The sequence below is a fragment of the Ipomoea nil genome, unplaced genomic scaffold (genome assembly GCF_001879475.1).
Source record: "Ipomoea nil cultivar Tokyo-kokei standard unplaced genomic scaffold, Asagao_1.1 scaffold1576, whole genome shotgun sequence".
Classification (NCBI taxonomy): domain Eukaryota; kingdom Viridiplantae; phylum Streptophyta; class Magnoliopsida; order Solanales; family Convolvulaceae; genus Ipomoea; species Ipomoea nil.
In genome coordinates this window covers 1,688,420-1,701,477 of record NW_017618004.1, presented here as the reverse complement: position 1 = coordinate 1,701,477, position 13,058 = coordinate 1,688,420, and the positions used below count along the sequence as shown (strand labels likewise).

The window sequence follows — 13,058 nt, the reverse complement described above, 5'->3', positions numbered from 1 at the left end:
GTTCTAAGTAGTTGCACAGATAGTTATAAGTAGTTGCACCTAGGTGCATGAATGTTTGCGGGTGGTTTTCAGGGGTTTTACTACCTGCTGAACTCAGATCAATGAATGTTAACAAGGCAAAATTACATGCACTTATATGTGAAAGTAGGTGCATCTATAGTTATAAGTAGTTGCACCTATAGTTATAAATAGTTGCACCTATAGTTATAAGCACACCCAGGTAAATGAATGTTTGCGGGAAGTGAATGCTAACATTGCAAAATTACATGCATTTATAGGTGAAAGTAGGTGCACTTGTAAGTGATTTTACTTGCACTTAGATGTTCAATTATTTACGAAAATGTCATCGCTTTTTTTTTTTAAGCTATTAGATCTGGACACGCGTCACGCGCTGATTTGTTCGCATATTCCTTCCTGGGCACTTATTCGCACCTGAGTGCATCCATATATATATATATATATATATATATATATATATATATATGTAAAAATATATTTGTAAATATTTTTTTTAAAATTAATGTACTAAATAACTAATAAGTGGTTAAATATCACAAAATCTATTGAAATAAGAAAAAGAAAAATTAAAAATCTAAAATCTAAAATATTTTAAAATTTAAACATTCTAATTATTTATAATTATTCATCAACATCAATTTTCACCAAAAGAATAGAGACTTAAACTCAAACTCATTTAAATATAGGTTTACAATTATGAAGACTGAAAATCCCTCCCTAATATTTAAACAGTGTTTGGCGATGCGCAAAAAGAATTTTACTTGTTCGACATGCATTGTAGGGAAGGGGTACCGTTGATTATTCATGAGGTGTAGTCGAGGGTCCTTGAATTAATATAATTAATGTATGGTCGACACAGAATATTCAAGCTACTTCGGCTATGTTTGTGCATCAGAATCACTTTAGTTTATTCATGCATGCAGATAAAGTAACATGCCAAGTTAATGCAACTATTTTGCCTCATAGTGGTCGTAACATTAAAAAATTTTTAAAAAGCGTAGCGATGGTTACGTTGCTACAAAATTTCCCATGTAACAATGGCAAAAGCTTTTAACAGATTTTGACGATTATTGAAAAGAGATACCCATCAATGGTGCGTTTCTTATTGTTTGGGTTCGGTCAAGAAACCCAACACATGTCTAGGTTTCGAACTCATATGGTCTTTAAATATTGTGATTGAAATTAATATATGTCAATCTAATGTACATTGGTCTTTCCAATAACTTTGTGGTTTAATGTCATGGGGTGACTCCTTCAAATGGGAGATTATGAGTTTAATTCTTTATACTTCAGTAGGTAATTTAAATACGATGATCAACATTTAAAATTTTTAGATTACATTGAATAGTTAATTCATAAAAATTAAATTAAAAAAAAAAACCTTTTCATATTAAAATATAATTGTATATTCAAAGTGTGTTAGAGAAAGATAAAATTAAAATATATAAACATATATTTTAAGTGGGTTAAGAAGAGATAAAATTAGCCAGTATCTATAGTGGCTGGGGTGGGTGACGGGGACAATTGACCAGTGCCCCCCCCCCCCCCCCCCCTGTCCCCTCTAGAGCCGCCACTACTATATATATTACTCTATACTATAAGAAAACGTAACAAAATAACATTCAACATGAAGGTATGTATATATGTTAGTTTTATTCCAAATCACTTTAATTTTTACATATATATCAATCTTTAACGTTTTATAACATTGATGATTGATTTGTGTTCTTTATATATATATATATATATATATATATATATATATATATATAATTGAATTTAGCAAAAAATCACGATCAGTCTGCCGGTAAACAACGATAAATGCAGGGCAAAGGCTATGCAAATTGCAGTATCTACTCCAGGTAATTAAACTATACATATACTCATTAATTCATATCATAACATCACATCACAAAATGTCAGTTCTTTGTTTGCTTTCTTTCTTTTGGATGATGAGAGAAACTCGTCATTACAATTCGAGGGTATTTACAGGGTAAACCCCACCTTCTGACCCTAACGGGCAAAGAGGTGAACTAGTTTATAAGTTGTCCATAGCTGACCAGTTCAAACAGAAAAGGTTAGAATTCAAATTCTTGACATTGTAATTACAAGTGTGTATTCTTAGTCTATTCGTTACCAGGTTCATTTTTTCTTTCTTTTAAGTGATGAGGGAATTGAAACTTATCCCCACTCCTGAGGATATGCACATGATAAACTTGTCATGTTGTCTCAAAGGACGTACCCAAAGGAAGTAATGGTGTTTGGATGTGATGCAGGGGTGATCTCGGTTACTAGTGATGCAGATAAAAACCAGTTGGTGGTTACTGGCGACGGCGTCGATTTATTTGCGTTGATGAAGTGCTTGAAGAGGAAATTCAGATGTGCCAGCATTGTCTCCATTGAAGAAGTGAAGCCGCCGGAGAAGAAAGACGAAAATAAAGAGGAGAAGAAGAAAGATGATAAGAAGGAAGAGGAGAAGGAGAAGAAAGACGAATGCTGCAAAACTTGCCGTTATCCTTGTCCGCCGCCGGGTTACAGCAATCCATGCGTACAGTACTACCCGGTGGGTCAACCCGTTTACGACTCCTATCCTAGTTGCTCCATTCAATGAAGTCAAGCAAAATTGGAAAGTGGAATAACTTCAATTCCTCAGCTCAGTATACTTTGGGTTTTGTACGTTTTTTATGGTTAGAAAAAATCCTGAATAATTATTCAAGAGTGTGTACTAAGTAAACTCCATAAATTGCCAACTGATAATTGTTAGGTTGTTCTTATATCTTTTCATGTTAACAACTTAATTATAACATTTTTTTTTTAATTATTGTCAACTTTTTCGTCGCTTATGATAATGTTAGTGATCGAGTTTCTCAATTGTTATGTTTTGTAATACGTTTTTTTATTCCTACAAACTTACGAGAGGGGGGGACATGCTAGAAGTTGATACCATGCGCTGTAGGGTATATATGGATTTAGTCTCAAATGAAAGGTCAAAGGTGGTGCATATATGTGTATATGATTTAATTAGACATCAATTTGGATCGTGCAAGCCATTAAACAATTTTAATATCAAGCCCTTGCGAGGCAATAGGAAAACGACTTCTTCTTAGCTTAATTTCTTTTGATGATAAGTTTTTGTTATCTGCGGTATTTTCTTTTCGAATGTATGATTGCTTTCAAAAAAACTGTTTTGGTTCATTTAAAATATGCAATGATTTTTATTATTATTATTATTATTATTATTATTATTATTATTATTATTATTATTATTATTATTATTAAGTTGTTGTTGTTGTTGTTGTTGTTATTATTATTATTATTATTATTAAAACCTCACAAACCACAACCATATCTAAAAAAGTCAAAAGTCCAAATCCCTACAATTACCCAATATTCTCCCCTGAGCAATGGTGATTGGCGAAGAAGATGGTTGGCTGGGCAGCGACGATAGAAGCTCAGCGTGGAGATTGACAGCTGGCTGGGTGGCGACGGTGGGAGCTTGGCATGGTGATCGGTGGTGGCGTTGGGCGTGGCGACGGTGATGACCTAGACAAGTTTGGGGTGCGACGGCGGCTGGCAGCAAGGTGGTGGCGCAAGGCGTGGCGACAACAACAACCTGCCCGAGTTTGGGGTGCGAGGGCGACTGGCGAATGGCGACAACGGCTGGCAGGTTGGCTCTGCAAAACTTGGGTAGGGAGAAAAAGGTTTTGGAGAAAAAGAAAGAAGATTTGATGGCTCTGGAAAATGACTCATTCCCCCTCCCCACCCCCAAAAAAGGGAAGTTGTTTTCTGGAAGAATTATATTAAATTCATTTTTGGCCCTAGATTTATAGGTGACAGTTCACTTTTAGTCATTTTTTATTAGAACATCCTCATTTTTTTTTTTTGAAAGCCAACAGCATCGGCATATATTAATGAACGAACGAAGTAATAAAGTTAGGAGGGGCAGAGACCCAATACAAAGAATGTTCCTGATCAAAAGGTACCAAAGCTAATGTATGAGCATGTAAATTAATAGATCTAGAGACAACATTTAATGAGCAATAATTAAATAAAGATATAGTTGCACGACACTGGTCCACAACCATCCCAACGTAAGACAAGATAGCAGTAGGACTTGAGAGCAAGTAACTTCGCAATTGTGAGCAATCTGTGAGAAGATCTACATCTAATTCGTTTCGTTCCTGAGCCAAGATAGAGCCTCTTTGCACGCGAGCGCCTCCGCCATAAGGGGCGAGAAGCAGCCCGGGAGTTTTCCGTTTGTTGCCGCTCTGAACGAGCCATCTGGATCGAGCAGCACCACACCATATGTCGCTTCCTCGGAGGCCGGCCAGAACCCCGCATCGACGTAACATCGTGGGCGAGTACATGGCAGTGCCGTTCCTGCTGCATCCCACTGCTGCCGAGGGGTACGGTGATGAGCCTGTGTGTATGCATGCAACGCAGTAGCCGCACGACTCCAAACATGCTCCGGCCGTGTTAACATTCCGTTCCACACGGCTCCATTCCGGGCGTTCCATAAGTGATAAAGCACGGCAGCCGTCATGCGAAATTGTTCCTCTGTTAAATTGTGACAGAACATCCTCATTTAGTTCTAGTATTATTGTGACATGACAATTTTTTATCATCCTCCCACAAAATCGGTGAAATGTCGTTAAATACAAAGATATTTCAATCTTTTTTTATTATATACAAAGTAGGTTGAAACGCTATATTTTTTATGTTTATTTTTTTAAAAAAAATCCATAATTGAAGACCGAAATACCCTTGTATTTAACGATATTTAAATTGTTTTGTTGATAAAGGACCATAAATGGTCATGCCACAATAATACTATGACCAAAAGTGGATGTTCTAATAAAAAAAAAGACTTAAAGTGGATTGACACCTATAAATCTAGAACCAAAAATAGAATTAACTCTTTTTCGGAAAAACCCAAACTATTTTCCCTTTGACCCATCCTCATTTTCAGTTGACTCTAATTTCCCTCCTTTGTCAAACACGACCTTATTGGAAATTAAGATCTTTTTGGTTAGACAGTGTTCACACACAGAGCTTTCAATTTCTAACATTTCTTGAGAAATGAGAGTGCACAACCACTAACACCAATTAAGCTGATTATTAAAGATGCACAAAATTAAGCTTAATTAAAATCAAAAGACAAAAAACTTGTGTGAGACCGTCCCACCGTGAGACGGGCCGGGTCGGATCAAGATGAAAATGTAATACTTATATGCACAAATGTCATACTTATTATATGCTCAAATGTAATACTGATCAGGAATAAAAAATTTGTTACTTATAAGGGTAAATGTAATACTTTTAAGGGAAAATGTAATACTTTTAAATCAAAATATAAAAGTATTACATTTTTTTATAAGTAACAGATTTTTTATTCTTAATTAGTATTAGGTACATTTGAACATATAAATATGATATTTGCACGATGATTCGACCTGATCCGATCCGTCTCACGAATAATTAAGAATCCGTCAGACGGTCTCACACTAGGACACAAATTAAATAAGAATATTTTATGAATTCTCTGTGCGCTAGTTGAATATATTGAGGAGATGACTTTGCAAAAGCATTTCATAGTTGACTCCTGGCTTCTTTTGTTGACCAACAGTGTTCAATTAGTCCAATACTCCAATTATAAAGGAAGAAATGGAGAGAGGAATTTTTCAACAGGAAAAGGGAAAAAAAAAAACAATGATTCGTAATTTTTCTTTGATTAAGCGGTTAGCGAATCAGATTGTCCATTTACTGGTTAGGAACTCTAGTTCTGTGTCTGACCATGTTGATTGGTTAGATGTACCTCCCTCTTTTTTTTTTTTTTTTTTTTTGTAAGTGCTTTGTTCTACGATAGTGAAATATAGTTCTGATGGTTTTCAAAATAAATAAATAAATAAAAATAACTACTGACGACTTCTTAAGAAATTTTTGTTCTTGAAAATTTATTATTCCCCACCGAAAATTATTTTCAAGAGAGATCAAACCCTTCAATTAAGATGAATGGGGTTTAAACGTTATAATTTGAACAAATATACTCACAGTTTGTCTATAGGACGTGGTTTATAAGTTTATAAAAATCTAGCCTTTGGATATAGTTTTCTTTCCAATAAACTGCTATAAATTAAAAGTATTTGGTTATATATTAGTGAGAAATGATTGAGATCTTTATATTTTGTGGCAATTATGCATAACAAGTATGATTTGTTTAGTAATATAGTTAGCTTATCAGTTAATTTTGACTTATTTGATTACTATTAACTGTTTGACTTGATTAAACAATCAATATGAATGTTTGATTAATTATCTTTTTATAACAGCTTGTTGCTTAAAATGCTACAAAAAGCTGCTCAAAAAAGCTTTTTTGATCAGCTTTAATTTTTGATAAAGTAATTTTGCATGTAATTAGCTATCAACTAATTTACCAAACACTTTTCTACAATCCGATAATCAACTAATGCTATCAATTAGTCAAACTCACTAACTCAATCAGCTAACAACAATTTACTAAACACCCCTATATTTTTTTTATATTTTTTTTGGAAATACCTATAATTAAAATTTTAAAATTTAGTAATTTAATTTCAAATCATTGTCCTTGTGACAATTATATTCAAATTAACATATAATATCTAGCCTAAAAGAATTGACATTGTTGAGTTGGCTATTAGTTAGCATAAATTTTTTTTTAAAAAAAAAATTCGCATCAACATCATTTTTTAAATTTAATCTATTAAAATCTCTAGTCCATATATATAACTAAAAATTCCAAATTACAATTTCAAAATCCACATACAAAATTATTAGGTTCAAATATTATACCCACCCGCTTATAGTCAATTTAAGAAGGTTGAGTAATTTTTTATAGATAAAAATATAACTATCACATATATAATACAAATATTGGTGACAAATTATTATATTTTAAATATTTAAATATAATTTTCACAAGAATATAAATATTTGAAATTTTAATACCGGTACTGAGTTTTTGGGAACAGGAATAAGATTTGGACCATTAAGGTAATGGAATACTGATTAGGGCGTCACTGTTGGAAATTATAGAATTGCCGACCACTTTAAAGTGTTTTTAAATCAAGTTGAAAGCAAAAAGTGATCGGAAATAGCAACAAAGGTTTTTCCGGATACCAAAAGTGGTCGGAACAAGGCTTTCGACTTGATTTAAAATCACTTTCAGGTGGCCGGAAATTTCATAATTTCACTAGTGCATCCCCATTAGAGGGATTGTTCACAGATTTTAATAAAAAATTGTCACCATGGATGAAAGAGAAGCAAGTGAGAGAAATGCTAGACATCCTCTTGTAAAGAATGAGATTTTTGTGGTCTCAATACAAGGTAAAGATAACAATTGATTGTTCTTTTTTTCTTGCATTAAAAACCTCTTTTCATTTTTATTTTTTATTTTTTTTTTCTTTCCTCCTCATCTCTCCTACTTGGCACCTAAAAAACTACACCAAAGTCTATGCCCTTATAAAGATTTCACAAATCAAATTAAAGATGCGCACAATTAGGATTAATTAAAATCAAAATATTAATTCTCAAAATGCGTTAGTTGATTGAGAGACGACTTTGCAAAAACATTTCGTAGTTGACTCAACCCTGTTTTTTGTTGACCCACTAGTGTTCAATTATGTAGTTATCCTATATATAATGAACATGCATATCTAAACAGCCCACAGGGTAATATAAATTTTGAGTTCACTAACTTTGACGAATTTTATGTACAATTTGAGGTTGTCAAAAATATAAATTTTGTCCTTATATTATACTCGTTTTATCTAGGGATGACAATATGCCCCGTCCCCGATGGAAATAACGGAGATGTAGAAAATTTTCGGAGAACGGGGATGGAGACGAGGAATGTATGTAATTCTCCGATGGGGACGGGAATACCCCTCCCCGCCCCGTCCCCGAATAATTATTATTATTATAATTAAAAATAAAAATAATAATAATTATTAAATAAATATATATATAATTTTTTAAAAAACTAAAACCTTACTTTTTAAAATTAAAAATTACACTAATATAAGATTTTTGATTAAGAGTTCATCGGGGACGGAGAATTCTTGTCCCCGCTTAATTCTCTGCGAAAACGGGAATGAGGACTATTTTCAATTCCCCACCGGAGATGGGGACGGAGTCGGAGTTTCGGGGATCGGGACGAGGACGGGGACGGGGAGTACACTCAGCTCCCCGCCCCGTTGTCATCCCTAATTCTATCAACTTTATCATATATTTTTTCTATTAAAATTTTAATAACTTAATTTAATTTCATTCAATTTATACCCTTCAATTCGTTAAAAAGGTTAGTTATATCTCGTGTTTTTTACTTGATCGGAAATAAATTCTACTTGCTACCTAGAAATTATTTTTAAAATAATAATAATAATAATTCAATTGCTATTCTAGTCCATCCAACAATTCTTAAAAAAAAAATAAAAAAATATCATCATTTATATCCCTTTTTTTTTTGACTCAAACAAATTCTGATCTAGCTTGCCACTTATGTAAAAGTATTAAAAGACTCATTTTGATTTTTTAAAAAAATTGGCAAATCAATATAATAGCTTATTATTCGACCACTTCAAATTGGTCGGAACTCGAGAGTTTTCAGTAACAAAAAGTCTTCTCACAAATTCATATCACTAATTAAAGTAATACAAATTTGCGACCACTTTCCAATCACTTTTCTAATGTTTGGAAACTTTGGTTGCATAAGACGCGCATGAACCATAACATTTTGACCACCAGGTGGTCGGAAAGTGATAAAAAAAATTGACAATTAGTGGTCGAAACATTCAAAAAAAATTTAAAAAACGTACCATGGTTGCTGCAAAATTTCTCCTGCAACAATTGGAAAGGCTTTTGATAGATTTTGCTAGAAAATTGATAAGATGAACCCCTTAATAGGGCGTTTCTTAGCGTTTGGGTTCGGTCAAGAAACCTAACACACGTCTAGGTTTTGAATTTATATGGTCTTTAAATATTTCAATCACCTTTTAATAGTGATTGAAATTTTTGACCACCTTAAAAGATGGTTAAAATAAATTTAAAAATCTATTTTTTGGAGTGCTCAAAAGTTCACTATTTTTCAGCCATGCAAATTGATACTTTTATTATTTGAGATTGGAATATAATCTTTCGACACACACATATATATGTCATGATTTTATTATAGCAAGTATTGTATGTTCACTTTATTTTTTACTGAATTAGTTAGAGTATACTACATCAACATGATGTAAAAACATAAAGAAAAACTACTTGGAGTGCATGTAATATTAGATTAATAAGATTGATCCCACAAGAATTATATGTATTGCATTAATTAGTACTATAATTTGCCACCCCATCGGGTTGAATCCGTCTAGTTAATTAGGTAGGTTCCTAAATTAATATATGTCAAACTAATGTAGATTGGTCTTGCCAATGATCCTGTGGTCTAGTGATACAAAGTGGTTCTCCTAAATGGGAAGTTATGGGTTACGTTTGAGCCTAACTATAAACAGATACTACATTTTAATATAGTCAATAGTAGTAAAAAAAAAAAAAAAAAAAAAAAAAACTGTTTACAGAATAATTAGTACACACTTAAATTTTGTTTAGTAGGCGAAAAATAAAAATATGAAATGGTTAAAATAAATTTTATATCATATATCTATTAATATGTTATTCATAAATAATTTTTATTTTAATTAGTCCAACTCTAAGCATTTGTAGGAAAATTTAAATACAATGACGGACATTTTAAACTTCTAGATTACATAGTTCATAAAAATTAAATTAAAAAAAAAAAACTTTTTTATATATTAAAATATAATTATATATTTTAAGTGGGTTAAAAAGAGATAAAATTAGCCAGTATCAACTGAGTTATCTTAATGCTTAAGATTCCATACATTATTTATTCTACTAAAACATATACCTATATAGTGGCTGGCCTGGGGTGGGTGAGGCCGTGAGGGAGACAACTGCCCCCTATTGTCCCCTCTAGATCCGCCACTGTACTGCTATATATTACTGTATATAAACATCCATAAACAGCCCCCAAGCCCCTAGCTAGGTCGGGGAAAGCGAGAAGAAAACGTAACAAAACAACATTCAACATGAAGGTATGTATATATATATATATATATATGTTAGTTTTATTCCAAATCATTTACATGTATATCAATCTTTAATGTTTTATAACAGTGATGATTGATTTGTGTTCTGATCTTATATGTTTATGATTGAATTTAGCAAAAAATCACGATCAGTCTGGCGGTAAACAACGATAAATGCCGGGCAAAGGCTATGCAAATTGCAGTATCTACTCCAGGTAAATAAGCTATACATATATACATATATATATATATATACTCATTTTATATCATAACATCACAAAATACCAGTTCTTTGTTTTCTTTCTTTCTTTTGGGTGATAAGGAAACCTACTGTTACTATTTGAGGGTATTTACAGAGCAAACTTCACCTTGTGACCTAACTGGCAAAAGGTAAACCAACCTAGGTTGTCCGTAGCTGATGAGCTCATACAAAGAAGGCTGGAACTTGAACTCGTGACATTGTAGTTACAAGTTTGTATCCAAGCTTAGTCATGCATCTTGGTTACTCCATTTTTTTTTTTTTTGAGTGATGAGGGAATTGAAATTTATCACCACTCCCGAGGGTATGCACGGGATAAACTAGTCTTGTCGCAAAGGACCAGAAGGAAGTAATATAATGGTGTTTGGATGTGATGCAGGGGTGATATCGGTTACTAGTGATGCAGATAAAAACCAGTTGGTGGTTACCGGCGGCGGCGTCGATTCCTTTGAGTTGATGAAGTGCTTGAAGAGGAAATTCAAATGCGCCAGCATTGTCTCCATTGAAGAAGTGAAGCCGCCGGAGAAGAAAGACGATAAGAAGAAAGATGAATGCTGCAAAACTTGTCCTTGTCCGCCGCCGGGTTACAACAATCCATGCGTACAGTACTACCCGGTGTGTCAACCGGTTTACGACTCCAATCCTAGTTGCTCCATTCAATGAAGTCATGCAAAATTGGAAACTGGAATAACTTTCTCAGCTCAGTATACGGTGGGTTTTGTTTTCTGTATTTAGTAGAGTTTTATGTATATTTAGAAATAAAATTATATGAACCGACATGCTTGGCCCGTGGTTCAGCACCTTGTCCCTTAAGCATGAATGGTTGGGGTTTCGATCTTCACCCATGTAAATGGAGCAAATCATTTGACCAGTGCCCTGACCATAAGGACGAGGATTAGTCTTTTGACTATTGACTGGATGATACTCTGGGCAACCAAAAAAAAAATTGCCAACTGATAATTGTTAGGTCGTTCTTTTATCTTGACTTGATTCAGTTTCTCAATTGTTATGTTTTGTAATTACTATACCTTTTTTATAACTACAAAGTTTCTCAATTGTTATGTTTTGTAATTACGTTTTTTATAACTACAAACCTATGAAAGGGGGGAAACATGCTAGAAGTTGATACCATGCGCGCTGTAGGGTATATGTTACGTTTTTTATAACTACAAACCTACGAAAGGGGGGAGACATGTTAGAAGTTGATACCATGCGCTGTAGGGTATATGCTGTTACAATGTCTTTTGTTGAAGTACTACTGACTATATTACAATACAATATCTGTTCATAACTACTTTCTTAACTTACTGAAGTACAAAGAGTTAATACTACTCCCACCGGGACTTAAACCCATGACCTCTCACGGGTAAATTATATCGTGCATCACGGTGCATAATCGATTATGCACAATGCATTAAAACGACCTCGCTTTATTTTAATGAAAAGAAACGTCATCTGTTTCACACCCTTCCGCAAAAAGTAACTTTGTTATTCAGTTTCATTTTGTATACACTCAGTTTCAGTTCAGCACAACTACAGTTTCATTTCGATATAACTACAGTTTCATTCGATATTTATAGACTCAAATATGTGAAAATGTTATTTAATTTTATTTTATATACACTATAGTTTTATTAAAACACAACTACATGATCATTTTGATATAATTACAGTTTCATTGTACAATATACACTCAAATATGTGAAATGTTATTCAGTTTCATTTTATATACACTGCAGTTTCATTTCACCACAACTACAATATCATTTTGATATAACTGCAGTTTCATTTGATAATATAAAAATAATACGTGAGGCAGTGTCAGTTTAGATATACTGTAGTGTCAGTTAGTAATTAACATACAAAAGATACGCGCTCCTTTAATACTAACGGCGCGCCGTTTTGACCGCGGTCCACAATATAACGACTTCCTCCCACTTGGGAGAGTCATTGTGTGCCACTAAATTAAACCACAACTTCATTGGCTATATGGACTTAGTCTAAAATGAAATGTCAAAGGTGATGCATGTGTATGATTTAATTAGACATCAATTTGGATCGTGCAAGCCATTGAACAATTCTAATACGGAGTATCTTTTAATATAATATCAAGCCCTTGCGAGGCAATAGGAAACCGACTTCATCTTAGCTTAACATCTTTTAATGATAAATTTTTGTTATCTGCGGTATTAGTAGCTTTACTTTATTTTTTTCAATACATTAAAAATAAAGAAATATAAGTCAATTTTTTTAAAAAAAATAAAAAAATCATAATCATACAATACCAATGCAATTTGCTATCAAGAGAGGATGAATATATATACCTTCCCCAAGTACAACTGAACCTCATTTGTAGATGTATAATGTATGCAAGTATTCACCGCTTGACGAATATATTTAATGCAACAATGCCTAACCCTTTTAGTAAGCTCGTTAATAGTTTTAACTATATGAAGATGATGATCCATCTCCTTGCCTCTTTGTTTGCCCAGAAAAAAGACAGTTTTTTGGTTCCATGATGACCCCCACGCCCTAGTCCTACAGAATAGTGGAATGGTAAATTATGATAACTCAGTGACCTATTAGGTAGGAGTTGAGTCCAGGCTAATATCTGATGCCCACAAGGAGTCCATCACATTGGG

General features: G+C 33.3%; 2 protein-coding genes across 2 annotated transcripts; both read left to right on the top strand.

The window, feature by feature from the left end:
* Positions 1 to 2,272: 2,272 nt before the first annotated feature.
* On the top strand, positions 2,273 to 2,629 carry LOC109190303 (heavy metal-associated isoprenylated plant protein 16-like). Its single transcript, XM_019340776.1, has one exon. It carries the CDS (start codon positions 2,273 to 2,275, stop codon positions 2,627 to 2,629), a length of 357 nt encoding a protein of 118 aa, XP_019196321.1.
* A 7,433-nt stretch (positions 2,630 to 10,062) lies between these two features.
* Positions 10,063 to 11,139, top strand: LOC109190265 (heavy metal-associated isoprenylated plant protein 47-like). Its single transcript, XM_019340740.1, has 3 exons — positions 10,063 to 10,163; positions 10,294 to 10,372; positions 10,796 to 11,139. The coding sequence occupies exons 1-3, from the start codon at positions 10,158 to 10,160 to the stop codon at positions 11,077 to 11,079; spliced, it is 369 nt and encodes a 122-aa protein (XP_019196285.1). The 5' UTR covers positions 10,063 to 10,157; the 3' UTR covers positions 11,080 to 11,139.
* Positions 11,140 to 13,058: the final 1,919 nt, after the last annotated feature.

Excerpts from the sequence above, each read along its gene's own strand:
- LOC109190265 (XM_019340740.1), top strand. Across the intron at positions 10,373-10,795 it reads AATTGCAGTATCTACTCCAG|GGGTGATATCGGTTACTAGT; the intron begins GTAAATAAGCTA and ends GATGTGATGCAG.
- LOC109190303 (XM_019340776.1), top strand. The coding sequence starts at position 2,273 with ATGGTGTTTGGATGTGATGCAGGGGTGATCTCGGTTACTAGTGATGCA.